Source organism: Aythya marila (genome assembly GCF_965140915.1).
Source record: "Aythya marila genome assembly, chromosome: 3".
NCBI classification, from domain to species: domain Eukaryota; kingdom Metazoa; phylum Chordata; class Aves; order Anseriformes; family Anatidae; genus Aythya; species Aythya marila.
This window is the reverse complement of record NC_139044.1, coordinates 70,778,312-70,797,655: the sequence shown is the minus strand read 5'-3', so window position 1 is coordinate 70,797,655 and position 19,344 is coordinate 70,778,312. Positions and strand designations below refer to the sequence as shown.

At 43.6% G+C, this 19,344-nt stretch overlaps 1 protein-coding gene across 1 annotated transcript; it reads left to right on the top strand.

Annotated features, from left to right (window-relative positions):
• Positions 1-3,358: 3,358 nt before the first annotated feature.
• On the top strand, positions 3,359-19,332 carry SNX3 (sorting nexin 3). Its single transcript, XM_082755875.1, has 4 exons — positions 3,359-3,538; positions 12,794-12,889; positions 13,577-13,701; positions 16,560-19,332. Exons 1-4 carry the CDS (start codon positions 3,377-3,379, stop codon positions 16,663-16,665), a joined length of 489 nt encoding a protein of 162 aa, XP_082612001.1. The 5' UTR covers positions 3,359-3,376; the 3' UTR covers positions 16,666-19,332.
• The last annotated feature ends 12 nt before the right edge of the window (positions 19,333-19,344 follow it).

Sequence of the window (19,344 nt, the reverse complement as noted above, 5' to 3'; positions counted from 1 at the left end):
CTTTGTATCTCTTCCAGACCTCCTCTGAAATCCTGCAGAGGCAGATCAGGGTTTACCTGCCTGCAAAGGTCCAAGATGTTCCCACCACAGGAATGTCTTGGGCTCCCATACATGTAGGTACTTTAGACCCAGGCCTGATCATTCACCCTACTCTAGGAAAATGGATTTTGTGGCTTGTTTTCATTAACAGAGTTTCCATCAAAAGCCACTCTTCTGGAGTTATTACAAAACACTCTGGAATAAACTTGATTTTAGCTTCATCTATTCTGACGAAAACAAATACGCAATTAATAGTCTGCGTTACTAATCTGATTAATTAAGCTGCAAAAATGTTCTCAGATTTATGGATTTAGAGCCATTTTTACATGTCTGTTTACAGTTTGGATTTCAGTCAGCTCAAACAGCTGCTCTTGGAACAAGGGGTTCAGAAAATACTTGTGAGCTGTAAGCAGGTGGATGCCATTTTGAAGAAGAAAGAATCTAAAAGTATATATGCAGATCATCCCTGTAGAAAGGGATAATATCATGTAAAAAGGGGGAAGAGGAATTGAATATAATAGTTAATCTATGTGTATATTACAAATTATATTTATACACTAAATATTCTTATCTGGCAGGTAAGGACTAATGAAGATATCCAAAGACCGTGCTTCAAAGCACTGGCTGCTAGTGCAGGGATCAGAAAGTCGTTTTTCCACATAAAGCGTTGCAAAATTAGTATAATTAGTTCATGATTTTATGTTATTTTTGCTTTATCCTGAGTCAGCATTCCTCAAAAATTTTGACAAAATATGCCTGTGTTTGACTAAATGTGTTAACTTGGGCACTTGTCACAAGGCTAGAGAATTCCAGCTGGATAACAGAGCAATTTGGTTTCCTTTCCAGTTAAATGTATTTTTTTTTCTTTTAAAAACAAACAACAAACTAATTAAGAAGTATCACTGTATCAAATTTAAGAATTAATCATACGTTCATACTTGCTTCTATGGATGCATGCCAGGAGACTGTGGTGTATCGCCACTTGAAGTTATGCCAGCAATTCTTTTGTCATAGCTGAATAAATAATGTGTAGTAACACATCCACGAGTACCTAACCTCCTGGTTGTTCCTCTGAATGCTTGATTTCTTGCAGATAATCTTTGGACTGACAAACACAGCTGACCTCTCTCCCTTCAGATTTGAAATTTAACTCAAAGTTCATGTCAGACAAGGAATTAAACTTTCTTTTTGAATTTATGCTCACCTTTTCCATCCTGAGAGAAGAACTTCTGCAGCAAGCAGAAACAACTAAAGAGAGTGTAAATCTCATAGTTGACAAAAAGAAATCTGAACCACGATTCAAAATAAACGAACACATTCTCTGAGGGGCAGAAAGAAACAAGGGAGCTCACAGGACTCTGATTTTCCCTGCACCTTCAATCCCTCCTCTTTGCCTAGTTAGCCAGCCAGTGTGGCATACGTGCTTTCACGGTGGGGCTAGCCAGGTCTGAGGATTTCTATCCAAATCCTGTTAAGATCATGGGAAAACAACAACAACAAAAAAAAAACAACCAAACAAACAGAAAAAGAGAGATGGGAGACCTTACCAAACGACTGTAACCTCCTTACTTACCAATACTGTTGACACATGGGCACTAAAATGTTCGCTCCCTGTCACTTGCCTCCATCTGGCTCTCCACCACCAGTTGTCTCTGTTAGGAAAGGCAGACAGAACAATGCTGCTAAGACAATATGCTGTGAGAAAAGCAGTCAGCTTAAGGCTGACTGCTAATAGTATTTACTCGGCGTGAGAACAAATTATATTCATCTTACGCTCACCAACTTCCCAAGTGTGCAATATTAGGCACTTTTTAATTCTTTTGAATGGAAAATGAAACTACGCAGGCAATATATTATACTTACGATAGGACCAGTGCTCTGCTGTATTTTCATGTTCACAGTCAGATGTGGTAGCAGAGGTTCTGCAACAAACAAAAGTGCATGCAGATGTGTGCATAAGTAATTCAGTAGGATTCACGAGTTCTTCTTGCCTTGCTGCAAAACCAGTTTAATAACTAGTCTAATTCAGGTGAGGCTTCTTTTCGCTGCCGCTATTTAAAACTCTGTCAACTTAATTTCTGTTTGTAATTATGAAGTGAAGAGTTGGCAGCTATTAGCAGAAAGAAAGGAAGTAAGGAAGATGCACTAGTAAGGGTGAGAATTACACTGGGGGAGTGATGAGCAAGAAATCCGGAGAAAAGTTACCAAGCAAACCACCTACTGCATTCTGGTTATGTGGATGGGTTATTTTTGTACCTTGAGTTCACGTCGTCTTCTCGATTATCTTTTTATTATCATAGTCAACCCCTAACGAAACTTGCTGGATGGTAAATTTGGGTCTCCTGGGTGTGATTTGTGGGAAACCTGGCACTTGGCCTACTGCCTAGACACAAATTCATAGAAAAAAATACTGTAACTAGTTTTTCTACGGGCTCGTTTTACCTGGATCGCAGTTGAGTGTAGTCAAATAGAGTGTACTAGAACTCTCTCATAAGGAAGATAGGAAAATTATATATATATTTATTTATTGGAGGGGTAGGGGCACTGTTAGCAGATATGTACATAAGTAGATAAAAATCAATCTGGAAGGGCTCTACAATGATAGGGTCACTTAGAAATATTAGCAGTGGGTTAACATGATTTATGTTTATTGATGCTTTAGGTGAAACAAGAAGGCGAGCTTTCCACTCCTTTTGGCAGTGTCTCCTTTACAGTAACACACTATTTGCTTGAGCTTTTGGACTTCGTTTTTATTGTGCACCCCAACGACAGCGAGGGGGAAAACCAAATGTTGTGCGTTTGATACTGAGGTGTCGCTGCTAATTAAAAACCCAAATTACCTCAGGACGCCACCCCCCCCCCTCCCCCCCCGCAAGCTCCCCAGCACCCCAGTGGGGCCAGGCCCAGCACTTGACCTCTGCTACGCTCCTGGCCAATACACCAACCAACACTAGACCTCCCCGCCATAAGGAGCAGCGCTAATGCCGGCGGGCGAGGAGCTGCCCCTCACAGTTCCCCGTTATTTTTGTTCTATCTCCCTAAAAAAACCCCTCTTCGGCTTAAACCCCACAACCCGCGGGCGGGCCCGACAAACTAAGCTCTACCAGCCGCAGGGGACGCCGGGACTTGTAGTTCGGAAGGCGGGCGCAGCCAGAGGGGGGGCGCGGCGCGAGGACTACAACTCCCAGGCTGCCTCGCGCGCGGGCGGCGGGCGCATCCGCCGGCGGCGGCGTGGGTGCGCGTTGCCGGGCAGGGGCGAGAAGAGAGGCGGGCGGGCGGCAAAGAAGGCGGGCGGCCGTAGGGGGGGGGGAAGAAAAGGGGGGCCGGGGGGGCGGCCATGGCCGAGACGATCGCGGACACCCGTCGGCTGATCAGCAAGCCGCAGAACCTGAACGACGCCTACGGGCCGCCCAGCAACTTCCTGGAGATCGACGTGGGCAACCCGCAGACCGTGGGGGTGGGCCGCGGCCGCTTCACCACCTACGAGATCCGCGTCAAGGTGAGGGGGGGGGGGGTCCGTGTGGGAGCCCTCAGCTGGGGCTGGGCTGGGTTAAAAAGCACAAAACTAAGGGTAGAGCTAGCCAAATGGTGTTAGGTGAATAAGCTGCTGTTATTGGGACCCTCGCTGTTCGCTTGGCAGCGAGCAGGGTGTAGCTCTTTGCTTGGTTTTCGTGTCCTGAATCCCTGGTGCCTTTGGCTTCCACGCGTCTGGGTGTTTGCGGCTGCGGGAGCCCAGAAAGGTGGTGGAAAATACGGGCCACAGCGCTGGTATGTCCTTGAGGATGAAGTGGAGCTTGCTGGGATTAAAAAAAAAAAAAAAAAAAAAAAAAGAGTAATTCCAACTGACGTCCTTCAGGGGAAATGAAAACAAAACCAGATTTCTGGACTGGACTGCAAGTGGGCTCAGACTGACCAGTTTGGGGTAGAAAATCCTGGACTGCTGTTCTGGTGAAGATCTAGAAGTGACCTTAACAAACACGTTAATGATACCGTGACCTTCCTCTGTGTTTCTTCCTAATCAGCTTGCTGTATAAACATTGCTTCCTCTGCCTGCCCTGCGTGCAGCATTACCTCCTGTCGCACACCATGGCTCTCTCTGCAGTTGTGCACCGCTGTGTGCACGGTGCCTCCACGATCTGTGTGCTCGCAGGTATCGCGAATTGTAGCAGTGGGTTTTGCTTCTGTATGCTGGAACAGGCTACAGAGCAGGTACTGCACACCACGAATGATGTTTGCTGTCTGAATTGGCGTCAATTATTTGCTTCTCAGCAGAACACAGGCCATATGGCTAAAGGGCAAATGTCAGCATGGGAGAAGAGCTTGAACTGAAGTTACTCTAGCGTTGCCTCTTCTAAAAGGCAGGTCTTGTAGCACAATTTACTTGTTCAAGCATGACAAGACAGGAGCCACCAACTAATCTCTGTGGTTTCACAGCTAGTTGTGGTCACAGAAAATAGCTGCTGGTGTTCCCAGCTTCCCCAGCTATGCTGGTAATGGCAGCAGAACAAATCTGACCAGATGGATTGACTTACCTGTGCCGTATCTGGAAGGCTTGGGTTTAGATCAACGCTAAAACGTCAGGCAGTGCAGGAATGGATGATTCAACTCCTGACAAATTCAGGTAAAAGCCATTGGGCAGCCTTGTGTCGTGCCTGGAGATCACGTAGAGACAGAAATGCTGTCACAGAAGACACAGATTTGAGTTTGCATTGAAGCAATTAGGCTTGCACCAGTGTCGTGGTGCTTCTGAAGTTGGTTCAAAAGTCATTCCATCTTTATTGCTTTGTCCACATCTCAAAGTTTAACTTCTCTTAGGAAGGCTGAGCTTGCAAGAGAACTCTTGAACTGATGTGTGATAACTAATGTCTTGCTAAAGGTACTTGTGTAAAGCACTGCGACATGGCCCAAAAGCTTTCTGCCAGGGCTGCAGCTGAAGCATACCTGCTGCTTGGAAGGCAACGAGGGGAGCAACCTTGTGCTCGAGTTCTTGGGTCATTCTGCTCTTCAACCTCAGGCTTGAAGAGAGCCTAATGGGGAGCCTAAATGTCTCGAGTAGGCTGCTGAGCTGCATGCTACTGCAAAAGCAGGTCAGCTGTACTTCAGTACTGAGGAAAGTTTTTTTTTTCACCAGCCTGCACAAGGACACATGCTATATTGTAAATGTATTATACTTTGACAACTCCCCCATGTGTGCTGCCAATAAATGCCTATGCAGTGGCTCCAGTGGGGCAGCTTACTTCGCAGGCAGTCACTTGCCAGATTCTTTCATTATTTGTTTTTAAGTTTAAAGATTTTTTTTGCGTAGCTATTGAAAACCTCCAGCAAAAGCTGCTGGGCACAGCTTCAGCTTGACAGTAAGAAGCAAACGTCTTGTTTGGGATTGGTAAATGATGGAAAACACCATCCTGTTGTTGAAGTGTGGTGCTAAAATAGCGAATCTGAGTAGGTCATGTTCTCCATGGCAAGCAGTGAGCTTGCACCATTTGAAGGTATCTTTTGTGTGAAGGCTTAGGGTGTGCTGAAGAGGAGAACAATGCAGTTAGGGCACAAAGCTCAAAGTGTGTCTTCTAGACAAACAAAACTCAATGAAGGAGTCATCTAAAGGCACCTAGATGGTCGCAATGTGGTGCTTGTGCAATAGTTAAAACTGATAAAAGCAGATTGTCTGCTGAAGTAACATAGCAAAGAAGTTCCCTGCCCTTATCTCTAAAAGAAAAATGTGAACTAACAGTTACGGACTATAGTCTAGTCCTTCCTTCTGAATGCCAGGAAACAAAAGTAGAACAAACAGCAGCTTACATTGCCATCTTAGAGCACACCTGCAGATATTACCAGACCTGTACCTCAGTTGAGAGTGATGATATTCCTGGTAAGTGGGTCAACAGGGCTCTGTGCAGGAGCTTCAGTTGCTAAATCCTTTAAGGAGGCAAGGCTTAAGCTTTAGAAGCCAGCAGTTGGTGACACCACAGAACCATACACCCACTGTAAAAGCAGTGCCACAGGAGATGAGCACACTGGTGAGTGTTGGCAAATCAGAGAGATTACCTAGGGGCTTTCTCCATTTGTTAAATTTATCCACTTATGATTGGTGAGAACTTATAGAGAAGTCTCTAACACTCAAGCTGACAGCACTAAAATAAAGCATCTATAAGAGCTACTAATCCAAATAGCTGAATTCCATCACTTAAAGCGAGGTCAAATTAAAAAACCTTTTGATTCCTCAATTCTGATCACTGCTATCGAATCGCCTCTAATCAGTGTGCTTACACTCAGCATCAAGGGCACACCTCAGCTTGGTGGGGTTACACAGTTCAGTGGCTTGCCTTGTGTCGAAACCTAACGCCTTGCTGTTGTGCTTCCAGACGTGCAGTGCGTTTTTTGGGTGGAACCCATGCTCTGTGAGGCAGTGGTCGGCTCTGCAGAAAGGCTTTTGGGGACCTGCGGGGTACGTGGCTCTGGAGGCCAGATGTAGGGAAGGAAGTGAGCGCAGGGTGTGCAGCGCACGCAGCGTTAAGAATAGTATCGGGCTCAAAGGATTGGGGAAGTCAATCAAAGTCCTGCTAAACTTCAGCTACTTTTAAAAGCCTGTTCTCCTCTTTTTTTCAGGACCTAGCTGCTCCATACAGCATTTGCATTTCAGCATACTGATAGCAGCTCTGTGATCAAATCAATCCAGAGCAAGATGCTTAATGAGCTTCGAGTATAACTGGCTCAGAAAGCACTTGTCTTACGCACGGTGCTCTTGGGCTGGTGAGTGTGTCTCTGACATGCTTTGTCCTGGAGCAGCAGCAAACTTTCTGCCCTTGTCTTCAGCAGGGGTTAAAGCTGTAAACTTCTAAAGCCAGGAGGAGACTCCCCTGCTGGTGCACATAGTTCACTTCAGCGTTGTTGAGTTCTGCAGTCTGTGGAGCTTGTGGCGGAGTAATGACTAAACCCTGACTCAGGGATGCACCATCAGCAGGAATCCTCTGTAATGCTGCAGATCTTGCATCAATCTTGCATCACACCGCAAGGCTGTTCTGACTGCAGCTAATTATTCTCTTAGTGCACTACTCTGGATGCTTGTGGCTGTTCAGAGTCCTCTTCAAAGAGCAAAGATGCAGCGGTTCAGGTGACTTTCTGTTCTGCAGGTGCTGCATCTGTGCAAACGTTAACTGCTCCCTTGAGCAATAGTTCAGAACGATATCCGACAGGCTTGCAGATTCCCAGGATGCTAACTAGGGAGAGCAAGAACTGGCACCTACTGGATGAAACAAACTTCTAAAGCAGGGAAAGTAGATGCACAACTCTATTCCATCTATAAGCTCTGAGTGGCTGATTTTCCTGTACAGTTTTTTTTTGTTTAAACCAGACCCAGGAACCTAGTCCGAAGGTACTGAACCAGCTTGGTGTTGATGTCTGTTACTGTGTAAGTAAAATAACCAAGCCTGTGAATAGCACTTCTTATTAGTATATTAGTTTAACTGGTGACTCGGGCTCCTTTTTCTTTCTGCCCGTACAATGCAGGCCTTGATTGTCATGTATTAAGAGTGCACTCTGGTGCAGTGCTGAACAGCCCAAATCAAACACCACAATGGCTAATCTTTGTGGGACAAATGGCTGTGATCCAGGTAGGCATGTGATGCCAGAGGGCTTTTTTTTGATACATCTTTATTTTTAGCCGGCTTGCCAAAAAAGTGTCAGCTTGAACTTTAGAGCAGTCAGGGGTCTCCTGTTTTTCATCTGGCGAAATAAATAATACGGAGCAGACTTATGAGCTTTGAACTGTAGAGAAAGTACTTTCCTGAAAGTTTTTTTTTTTTTCCCACTTGGTACTGCAGTGCCTGTTGTTCTGCTGAAGGCTGTTTTCAGCAAGTACCTAATCCCAACGCCACGTGAAGCTACAGCACTCGGTCTGAAGTTGCTGCTGCAACTTTCTGATGAGAGAAGGATGGAGAAGCCCTAATCTTCTGGTCTTGACATTATTTGTTGGAAATCCAGGCAATATTTCTTATAAAAACAAATATCACAAACTAAGGACAGCCCCATGAGCACGTTATTCCAGTGACTTTTTCTTGAGAACCCAGCTCACAACTCCTGTTGTGGGAGGATCTGATGCTCATAGCAGCAGCTTGTTGGCTTCATGACCTGTCTTGAAAGTAGAACCGTAAATGCATAGCGGCTTTGCTCCGAAATTCAGGGAAAATGAAGCTGGATGTTGTGGTTTTCAGCCACTTCTGTATCTGCAAATAAAGTTTCAGGGACTCTTTGTATGGGCCTAAATTGCAGCACCCCCTAAGGGTGATAAATTACTGAGCAGGAGCTTTTCTGTAGCTGTTAGGTGGACACTTAAGGATGTGAGTATTACTTTTGGAGCCAAGAAAATGTGAGTATTACTTAAGTAGCCAAAAAAAATCTCCTGGTAACTAGTATGGGAGGAGGTCTATTATCTGTTTCTTGTATCTCTACATTTACATAATCATACTAGACAGTCTGTAGCTCACAAAGCACTTAAACTTCTGTAATAAAAACCATCAAGAGCACCAATTCACTGTGCTTTTTTCCTTTCCGTTTGGCCATAATTGATAGTTGTGAGCTAATGGTGCTAAAACAACTGAATATTCAGTCCCTCTCACTGAGAAATAAATCACTTGGCCTTACAGTAGGCCAAACCCGAGCATAGGGCAGTTTACTTTGCAATTGTGTAAAAGTAAAGGGACAGTCAAAAGGAATAAAAGAAATGCTTGATATTTCAGAGGAGGCTTGCAAACCCTGAAATAACTACCTGGATTTGCTAATTCTGGCTGGCTGGTGTAAAAGCCTTTGCCTGAATTAGTTTGTTTTAAAGTGGGCTGCTGTTTTTAGCCTTGGCTTCTGAGCATGCAACCTCCAGAATAAGAAATCACTAAGCAACCTGTTTTTCTCATCTAATCTTAGGGCTTATCCTTCCTGCCTTGAGCCTTTTGACTGGGGCACGCTGTAGTTCAGTTGTCCAGAACCTGCTTTGCAATTACTTCTTGCAATTACCTGGTTGCATTACGTTTAGGATTTTACTGTTTTAGCCTTCAGGCTGGAAGCCATCCTAGGTCTGTGTCTCAGTGCTGTGGAGTGAGAAGCTCTGCAGAGCTTGATGTAGCTTAAGTCAGCATTTTTTAAAAAAATCTGAGCTTATAAATATGGTCAGGTTTCTTTCAGTGGCTTACTTTTTTTTTTTTTTTTGGCTTGCTTTTTTTTTTTTTTTTTCCTGCATTCAGGGTACCTACAGTAGACCTGAACACCAAGTGGAAATAAGGGAAGGTTGTAGAAATCAACTTCGATCAAATGACTGATTTTTAGCAAACATGTTAAAAATCTTATATATTCCCTTTGAAGTACACAGCAGAAACCTAAACTTGTACTGATTGAAGCCTGGAGCACGCTTGCTTTTGTTTTTGCCTTATATAATTCTAGGAAGTGAGGAGGTAGCTGCTTATTCCAAGTCTGGAAGGAAACGAACCACGGGCAAGGTGTCTGCAATAACAGTGGGCTGCTGGTGACTTGTTTTGCTGTACCAGAGGACAGCAGGCTCTTGCATGAGGAAAACCATAATATCTTTTTCTCCCCGCTGAATGATACTTGCTGTAGGGCCCCGGAGCTCCCACTGGCAGGCTGTAAATGTAAGCAAAGGGTGCAGTCCCTTGACAAAGATTGCAGCTCGTATAGAGAGGTGGTAAGAAGCTTGAATCTAGCTTCTGAGAGTCAAGGCCGCAAACTCCTATCAGAAGTGAGCTGAGTGCTTTCTTTCACTCTATTTTAATGGAAATAGAGTTGTATCAAGGCTACCACAACCTACTTGAAAAGACAACATCAAAGTAGGTGCTATGGCAACAGTGCAGCTTTATTCTCAGTCTCTTAAAAGTGGGAGACACAGGCAATGTGGTGCTGCTGCTTAGCGTTGCATTGGCAGATGAAGAAATTAAGCAAATTTGCCTCCACCTGACCTGGATGGCTGCAGCTGGGGAGTTCTGGGAGTTGTTGGGGTGATCTGTGGTCATCCAAGCTGCTGTCTTGAACCCTCATTTGTTTCCGAGGCGAATTGGGAACCTCCTGAGCTTTGGAGTTAGACTTGTAGTTTGAATGTTACAATAACACAAATGTAGGTTTTGCCCTAAAATCTCTTTGGAGGCAGCTACTGCTTCCTGCTACTGGTTTAAATGCTAGCCAAATGACTTGATTCTAGAAACTTGCTTGGCATCCGAGTGGGTAAACGCAGGGGTGAGTTAGGGGTTTGGGTGTCATCTTTGGTTCTTTAACTAGGTAAGTTAAAGTCATCTTGGTTAGTCCTGACCAGTGACCCGCCTGTCTTAACACCTCAGGTAACGCACAGTCCTTTCCGATTTAGGACTTGCATTCAAGCTAAGAGGCGTGACTTCAGACTAGGAAGTCGTCGACAATGTTTTTGATGAAAAGGAGATTAATTATTACGCTGTGGAAGTCATAATTGCTACAGTGATTATGCTGAATGAACTCTGATCCGGGGCTGTGCCAAGCAGGATCGTGAGCTTCATGACGGGCTTGCAGATCAGCAGGCCAGAAAATTGAGGATAATGCTGAGTGAGCGTGAGGGAAGGTGTGTAAAAAATGAAACTCGCCTGAAGTTTTGTGCCTCGTGGGCATCTCTGTTCCAGCAGGCAATCCCAGAGCTAACACCGTGTTCAGAATAGCTACTGGCTCCTCGGTGACTAAACAAGAATAACTCAACCCAGAGCTGCGAAGGTGCTGTGTGGTCCTGCTGCTGACACTACAGCAGGAATTGAGAGTTTCTGTTGGCATCTCAGTGTTGTCTTCGACAAAATTCAGCATGCGTCAGCAGCTGTCTGGCTTGCTTGTTGGAAATCTGTGCGGTAAATAGAGGTAGGGCATGCAGAAACCCTTCCTCACCAAAGACAGTCTTCTCAAGCAGAGTAATTATCTTGCAGTGGATGAGGAACGTACAATAATTTCAGGTGTGGCTGTATCCTGCGTTAAAAATAGGTACTTAAAATGTAAACAGGTAATCCTGCTAAGCAATATAAAACAACTCCACTAAGAGCTGCATACCTGAAGGACGCTGCTGGATCAGTACTAACTTCTAGAGGAAGGAGAGCTGCTGCAATTTGAGCTTTAAGAAACATGGGGTTAAGAAATCGATCCCAACAGATAACTTCTGAACTCGTATCCAGACCAAAGGACAAATGATCAAAACTGGAGAAGCTTTTTTTTTTTTTTTAACCTTAGAGGGAAAACAAGTCCCTTAAGCATCCTTTTCTCCTTGCTGGGCTAGGATGTCAAAAGTTCAAAAGGGAATGCAGAAGGTAAAATGAGCTCAATTGGCACTTCTACCCTCACATTGTACCTGTAAGCCTGCTAGGTTGTTTAGAGATTAACTTTGTGGACCTCATGCCCAGAAGCATGAAAAGAGTTCCCGAAGACCTGGGAACTGGTGCTCTTTATCTGCTTTTAGCCAGTTGTAATCCCTCTTGTACGTAACTCGAGAGGAGAAGGGAATATTTCCCGCAGGTGAGAGCCTGCGTGTTAAATATTGTGAAGGACTTTGTCTGAGACGCTGACAAAGAGTTGATGTTGCAATACGGAAGGCTGAACTTTTGGTGAAAAAGCCAACAGCTGAAATTGGAGAAAAATAATCCACTGCTTCACTTCTGGGAATCTCCTTCATGCACTCCTGGAGACCTAGCCCTATTCACTCTTGAGTAGAGTATGCTTATCCTCAAGATGAGTGTTTATAAAGCCTTACTTCTGACATAATAGTCCTAAGTGCAATTTTATTATGAGTCACTCGTACAATGAGCAGTGTTTACGTGGCAAGGAGAACCCAAATACTTTTAAACATTTAGCAATATATGAGGTCTCGTGACAAAATAGTTTTATGCTTCCCCTGTAAACCGTGGGCTAACTAGTATGATGTGCAAGTACCCGGCTAACCTTGCAAGTATTTTTGAACTGTGACAGCCAAAAGCGTGTTATTGACAGGCAGGAATACAATGGCCCATAGTCACAGGCCTGCTAGTGCAGGGAAGTGACTTGGCAATCGAACCCATCTTGAGCAGCCAAAACTGTCACTTGATAGCTTAAGCACAGCAGCCTACAAATGATGTAATTCTGGGATATTCACTCAAACTGGGTCCAGAAGCTGAGTGGGATGGCTCGTAACTTCAAAAAAAAAATTCTAGCTGAGAATAACTACTGTGCTTCTGCCAACAGAAGAACTTCGTGTAACCGTAGTCCAATGTGAATGTCAGGATGCTCCTAGAAAGTCTCCTTTCAAAGAGTACGAGACAAAGTTAGTGAATATGAACAAGACAGTAAGCTTTACTCTGTTACTGCTGGTTATATATGGCACTTATGGACCCCAGTTCTTGCCCTTACTAGGTCACAGCAACTACATAAACATTTTTTGTAACACTCTAGCAAGTTTGCCGTCACTATCTGAAATATAAATGTTGTTGAGGTCTTGGAGCTTTCCTTTCCCAGAATATCATCAAAGGAGGGCTCTCTCCCTGTCTACTCATGACGTGCAAGTTACCAGAATACTGTGCAGATGGAAGGCTCACAGTTAAGCAGTTTGAGACCCAGCTTACTTACACAGGGCTTTATCAGTATTCCTGCATCAAGTGATTCTCAATTCTGTTGTGTTGTGGCTGAAGTGGGGTTAACTTGTAACATAATGTCTTGTTTCTTGCTCTGAGAAACTATCCAAGTTTTCTCATCTAATCAGTTGGTTATGTTTTGATTCCAGACAAATCTCCCTATCTTCAAATTGAAAGAATCTACAGTCAGAAGAAGGTACAGCGACTTTGAATGGCTAAGGAATGAACTAGAAAGAGAAAGCAAGGTGGGTAAACTGAAAGGTAGATGAAGTCTTTGTATAGACATGCAAGCAGTACTGATACTGAAATGTTATCTGTATGTTATAAAGCATATGTATCATACCAAGCAGATGTTGCAGTTGAAAAACTTCGGAGTTAAAATAGTGTCAGCCTTTCAGCAAGCCTTAAATATACAGTGCTAGAGTCTGTTTAATGGTTTTGAGTTAATTCAGAGTTGAACAACTTGAATTCCAGAGCACCTGGTTGGAGAACCTCTTCTATGAAGAAAGGCTGAGAGCTGAGGATGTTCAGCCTGAAGAAGAGGCTCCAGGGGGACCTCATTGCAGCTTTTCAGTACTTAAAGAGGGCTTATGAAAAAGTTGGAGAGCAACTTCTGCTTGGATGGACAATGACAGGACAAGGGGGAATGGTTTTAAACTAAAAGAGGGGAGATTTAGATTAGATGTTAAGAAATTGTTCGCTTAGAGGGTGGTGAGGCGCTAGAACAGGTTGCCCAGAGAAGATCCCTTCCAACCTAAGCCTATGAATTCAGTTTACCACTATGGGCAGATACTGTTCTTACCTGTTCATGGTTTCTTACTTCACTAGGGATCTGAATGATGAGTTGGATCCCCTAAGAGGAAGATATGCCACAGGAATTGTGTAAGCTTGCTTTCAGGCTGCACTTAAGGATGCTTTTCTAAATGTTTCAGGTTGTGGTACCACCTCTACCAGGAAAAGCTCTTCTTCGCCAGCTCCCCTTCCGAGGAGATGATGGCATATTTGATGATTCCTTTATAGAGGAAAGGAAACAGGCTCTTGAGCAATTCATAAACAAGTAAGTATTGGGTCTAGTTATGTGGAGACAAACCCAGAACAGAGCTCTGTAAAATGGAATTAGAGCTGCCAAGCCTCCAGCTATGGTAGCTGCACTAGGTTCAGAACAATGGAACTTTAACATAATCCCACAATAGGACACACTTAACATTGCTCATCCCGTGTTTGGTTTGGATATCTTAATGCTTACCTGAACAGCTGAAATGAATGTTAGTGTTGTAGTTAATTTATGCAAATTACTACTAAAATTATAGCATTCAAAATAGTTCTACTTCTCACTTCTGAAAAGGTATCCTCCACTGGGTGAACAATGAAGCTTACAATGGGCGTGCAGCAGTTTACTTTGATTGCAGATGCGAGGTATTATCAGGTTGTATAATGATGCACATTTTCTGTAATCATCATAAGAATCGTTCCGAAGATGTAGAAACACTACTTGAGGTATGCGTGTGTGTAGTTTGTCACAGACACTTTGGGCTTTGTCATTGACTTGCAGAGGGTGAGCAGACATAATAGTAACAAAGATTTGTTTCTTCCTCTGCCACCTGACACTACTAACTACTCTCCAAATAAGTGCCCCAAGCAGCTATTTTCATCTCACAAAGTGGATCCAAACAGCAGGTCGGAAGCAATGCTGTCACTACCTAATTCCTCTAGCCTCCAGAGCCAACACTGTTCGCACCAACTGAATTCTGGACTTTTCCCATGAGAAGAGATTGAAACTCATCAGTTCCACTTGCATTTTAATCTTGTTCAATAAGAATGCTGTTTAATGGGGACAGAGGATGAGCCAGAACTCCATCATATATAGTTGGTTACAGCCAGTGATGGTTAGTCAGGTGGAATGAATTCCCAGTGCATCAAGTTCTACAACACATTAATGCAGATATGCTTTTGTAGTAAGATGCAGTGTGTTTTGAAGTCTGTATGACTAAGACAGTCATTACTGTAAAATACAACTCTATATCCATGCAGGCTTGAGACTGTACAGTTTGCAGGAAATGTACTTGTTGGCACTGAGTCCAGCAATATGTGCGGGAGGAAGGATGTTTACATTCCAAAGCAGCTAATAGTGAAACTCTCAGCAACAGGAGCATCTGAAAAACATCTCAGTACTGCTAATGGAAATGAAGTGATGAATTTGCTGGTATCAGCTTGAGTCTTAGAGCAAGTAATACACTGATCTTGTGGCAGTGTGAAACTTCTTGGTCAACTTTGTCTCCTCTGAAAGACAGAAGCAGGCTGTTAATGTAGTTATTGATGTAGTGGCAGACCTGAGTGCATCTGGACCAGGACTCTTCAGGCAGATCTCAGCTGTTCAAGCTCATCAGTTTATTCTAATGGCATGGGCTACCTGAGCAAATATTACCAATTCAAGTTTTAACCATGTAGTTTTAAAGCTTATACCAAGTACTCTGAGATCAGATCTAGTGGAGCAATTCAGCCACCAATTTGCAAGCTTTCCGAACAGGGAAAGGAAATCTGCTGCTGCCTCTTCTTGTCCTGTCTGTCTTGTACTTCAAGGCAAGCGAGTGGAGTGGGAGTAAGAAGTTTAAACTACCTACTCCAGGCTGTCTTGTGAACCAATGTTTTTAGACCGCTGCTCATTTACTTGAACCTATCAAGGTTGATAGGCTTTATGACTGCGGTTGAAATCTTTGTCAGGGCTGAGTAGGAGAGCTCTGCTTCCTCGTTAAAGGATGCCCTCAGTGACAAGTGGTGACAAGTTGATCCTCCTAGGGTGAGGTAAGCACTCATAGACGGAGATACGGAGGAGATGCACAAGAGTGATTGAAAGTACTGATACTCAGCCCCTGGAGTTGGCTCTGTGTTACACTTACTCCTATGCTTCCCCTTAGAGCAGATGTGTTCTGGCAGGTTTAGAAGTCATAAGGTTGATAAAGGCCGTCCTGGGGAGGAAAGGGGTGGTGGTATATTGGGGGACTTTCTCCCTTTAAAGGGAGAGGCCTGTATTGACTGAACTGATGCAGCTCTTTACAGATCACTTCTGGGTTTTCATATCTATAAGTGATCAGCTTCTTGGGATTCTGGTTCTCTTCAATTCTTGTATACACAGAAGGCTATGAGGTATCTTAAGGGGTTAAATGCTAAACCTTGTGGTTTTCTTCCGAGCTTGGGAACATCTAATTCAGTTTAAGCTCCTTTACTGATAAAAGATAGTGGCTCAGTGAAGCCTGTCTGGAACAAAAATAAATCTGTGGTAGAGGTGCTGTTCTCTTCTGGAGCAGACAAGCTTGCTTTCCCACATGTTTCATATCTAAAGGCATCATCTGTTAACAGAATAGTCATATCTAGTACCCTTCAGTTGATCATCAATGCTGCTTGTGCATGTTGGGAATAGTAACACCATGGTAAAGTCACTTTTAAATCATGTCAGGGCCTTCACAAGACCTTCACACCCCCTGGTGGAATAACTCCTTCACTCTGCTTGGGCTAACAAAACTGAACTAGACTGAGAATTGGTGGGTTAAGCTGCCTTTAGAGAGGTGTTCTGTGTCAAAGGCATCAAGACCAATAAAATTGCCCTGGCTTAATTCTAGATTTCCTAATGCTAGGACGATAGCTTTGATAGCCCCCTCAATTGCAGATGACATAACATGCATCTTTGTGATCAGAAACGATTCAGAGTTCTTATGGATGGATTTAACACAGGGGAGAACGTAGAGTCTTTCTGCCAGACATCATTCTAGTCACCAACAGTAAACTGGAAGTGCATCACTGCATATGTGCTGACCCATAGGTTATTGGTATAAAAACCTTGCTCCGCTGGCAAGCTGCAAGCAGACTCAATTTGTTAACACTAACAATTTTTTTTTTTTTTTTTGTCTCCCCCTCTAGGGTTGCGGGCCATCCACTGGCACAGAATGAGCGCTGTCTGCACATGTTCTTACAAGATGAAGTAATAGACAAAAACTACACACCATCCAAAATAAGACATACTTGAGCTCTTGAAAGAATCCTTCCAAACATTAGTGGTTCTTATGCTTGGTTTTAAAAGGTTATAGTTTGTCTTAGCATGCAGAGGATAACCAGACACGAAGTCTCCACTAACATCCGTGCACTGCTTGGTCTTTGCATATACTTTATAGCATTAAAGAATTCACTTGTATTTTAGCTAAATCCCTCTGAACCCTTGATTTAAGAGTATTATACTATGAGACCATCCACCCCTTGCAGCATCTCTCAGACCTTTCCACTCTTATTTGCAATGATTTAACAATGTTTACTGACTTGGCCTTACTTGAACTTGCACAGTTGTAGTGTCACGTGGTCACTTGTATATGACTAAACTGCTATGCTTTCTGAGGTAGTCGTCTGTCTGAACTTCTGTAGAGACTGCTTTCTTTCTGATACCCTGTGTGGGAGACACTTATGCAATTGTCTTCAAGCTTGTAAAACACTTTATACCGAAGCAATGAGGGAATTATCTTTATATTCTGTAAGGAAACAAAAAATCAAATTTATATACTAAAATAACTTGTCTAAAGTTTTGAAATAAAAGTGAAAATGCACTTCACATGTTTGTCACTCCTGACCTTAAGTGTGGGGTATCTAATGATTTCTGAGGAGCAGGGACTCGCCTAAACTAAGTCAACTGGTGTTTCAGCAGTGCTGTGCTGCTCTTCTGCAACGTAGTTTTGCCACTAACAGCCGTCACTAAATGCTGTTTGATGCTGGCACTCACTGACAGTGTTATTCAACATATAAAGATACTGAAGGTTGCTCTGTGTTGTGGACCCAGAGCTGCAACCCTATATGTGGTTGGCAGTCAACAGCTATGTGGCTTCAGTAAGTTGGGAGAAGGGTAGCCCTCTACTTGGTATGAGAAGCCTCAATCTAGCTTCAATTATATGACAATTGTATCATCTTATGGAGAAAGGAATGCTGCCAATGTTCTGTAATAAATTTGAAGTCCTCTAGCTGAACATTAAAGTAGTATAAATGTCATTGGGGATATGAAGTCATGCAAGCCTGCTATAAACTGTAATCACAGATGACTTCCCTGGACATTAAGGGGAGGCTGTAGCACTGTGCTTGTATGGCCACAGGTCCAGTGCAGGCTGAGGACTCCTGAACTCATGTTCACAAGCAGTGTTGCTGAAGTATTCCTTCTCCCTAGATGTTTGTGTGGCTAGAGAAGCTTTTTTCAGTGATCCAAAATTTGATGAGGGAGCTACCAGTTGAGAAACACTAACAGCAATCTGATCCAGTGTGCTGCGCTCTTCCTAACAGTGCATGTTCTCAGCAACTTCACTGCATGTTGGCTTAGGCTTGGCTCTGCTACTGCTTTGTCCTCTTATATATATATATTCCTTCCTATCACTGTGTAGACAACATGCTACCAACTTGCAAAGTTACTCGTTTCCTTTAAATAAGAGCGTTAATCTCATTTTAAACTTCCCCTATGTCATTTGTATGGAACTCTGGATGTGAAAGTGTGAACTGACAAACACTGGTGGGCCGACTGGATTATGTGTGGTATCAATGGAGCGTTCTATCTTGTGGCTGTAATAAAACAAGAATTTGTTTCTCAGTTTATCGGCAGAGGTGATCTGGGTGCTCACAACCAAGTGCAGTCTTCTTATTTTTGGACTTTTGGGAAGGAAATACAGCGGACGCCGGTGGCACAGCTCTGGGTTGCAGGTGGGCTGTGGAAGTCTTGGTCCCTGCTTCCATGGGTAGGGCTGTGGGATAGATTCAACACGGTCTTTGTTAACTCTGAGGGGAGCAAAGGCTTTTCAAGAAGTTTTTGGTAATACAAAATAATCAATTCTAAAACTCCCTGTGCTCGTTGAATCCCACTTAAAAGCTGAATTACTCTTGGAAGAGGGACAAGAAGGACTAAATGTATGTGAAGTTTTATTGATTTAGGTTTAGATACATAGCAGTGTTCTTTTTCTTTTCTCAAATACTTTATGTGAGAAGCTTGTTTCTGAAATCAAAGTGTCTTGTCATATCCCTAAAAGACGGGCTGGGTCCTACTAAGATGAGGTAGGGGTGCGCACCCATTGCCCTGCCTGATGTGCAACCGAGTTAAAGCTCATAAACTGAATTATCACGAGGGTGGGAAGCCACAACCAGTTTTCTGCCCTGTCCAGTTCTCTTGAGTGCAGAGCAGAAAACAGTTAAAGAGCAGTAAGTTACCAATGCAGTAAGAACCCCTCATCAAGTGTTGGTTTCTTTTTAAGATCAAATTCTCCACACGCTCTGGGAAACACATTCTCAAGCACTCGGGGCTGGTTTGCGTGGAAGGTGTTTCAAAGTCCTGTAGTCCGTGCTTTATCTCACCTGACTCCTAATGGTCCCGCTGATTTGGAAAGAACGCAACGTGAGACCTGTCGGACTGAGCAAGTGGAAGAGAGAGGGGGTGAAAACTTGGACCTCTAAAGCAGGAGTTTTGTGCACGTGCTTCTGGTCTGTGATACCAACAATGAGCCACTGATACACGCTGTACACTTCCACTGTACACTTCCACACTTTACTCTTTGCTCACTCACTGCCTTACGAACAATATGTTTTATTTTTCTTCCTGAGCCCGGGGAGTTGCTCACCCCTTTCTGTGGTTTGAAATACAACTGGACACCTCAATAAAACTTCAGAATCTTTTTAATTGAAGCAGTGT

Coding starts and splice junctions, on each gene's coding strand:
- SNX3 (XM_082755875.1), top strand. CDS start 3,377: ATGGCCGAGACGATCGCGGACACCCGTCGGCTGATCAGCAAGCCGCAG. Junction 12,890..13,576: donor AACTAGAAAGAGAAAGCAAG/GTGGGTAAACTG, acceptor TAAATGTTTCAG/GTTGTGGTACCACCTCTACC. Junction 13,702..16,559: donor CTTGAGCAATTCATAAACAA/GTAAGTATTGGG, acceptor CTCCCCCTCTAG/GGTTGCGGGCCATCCACTGG.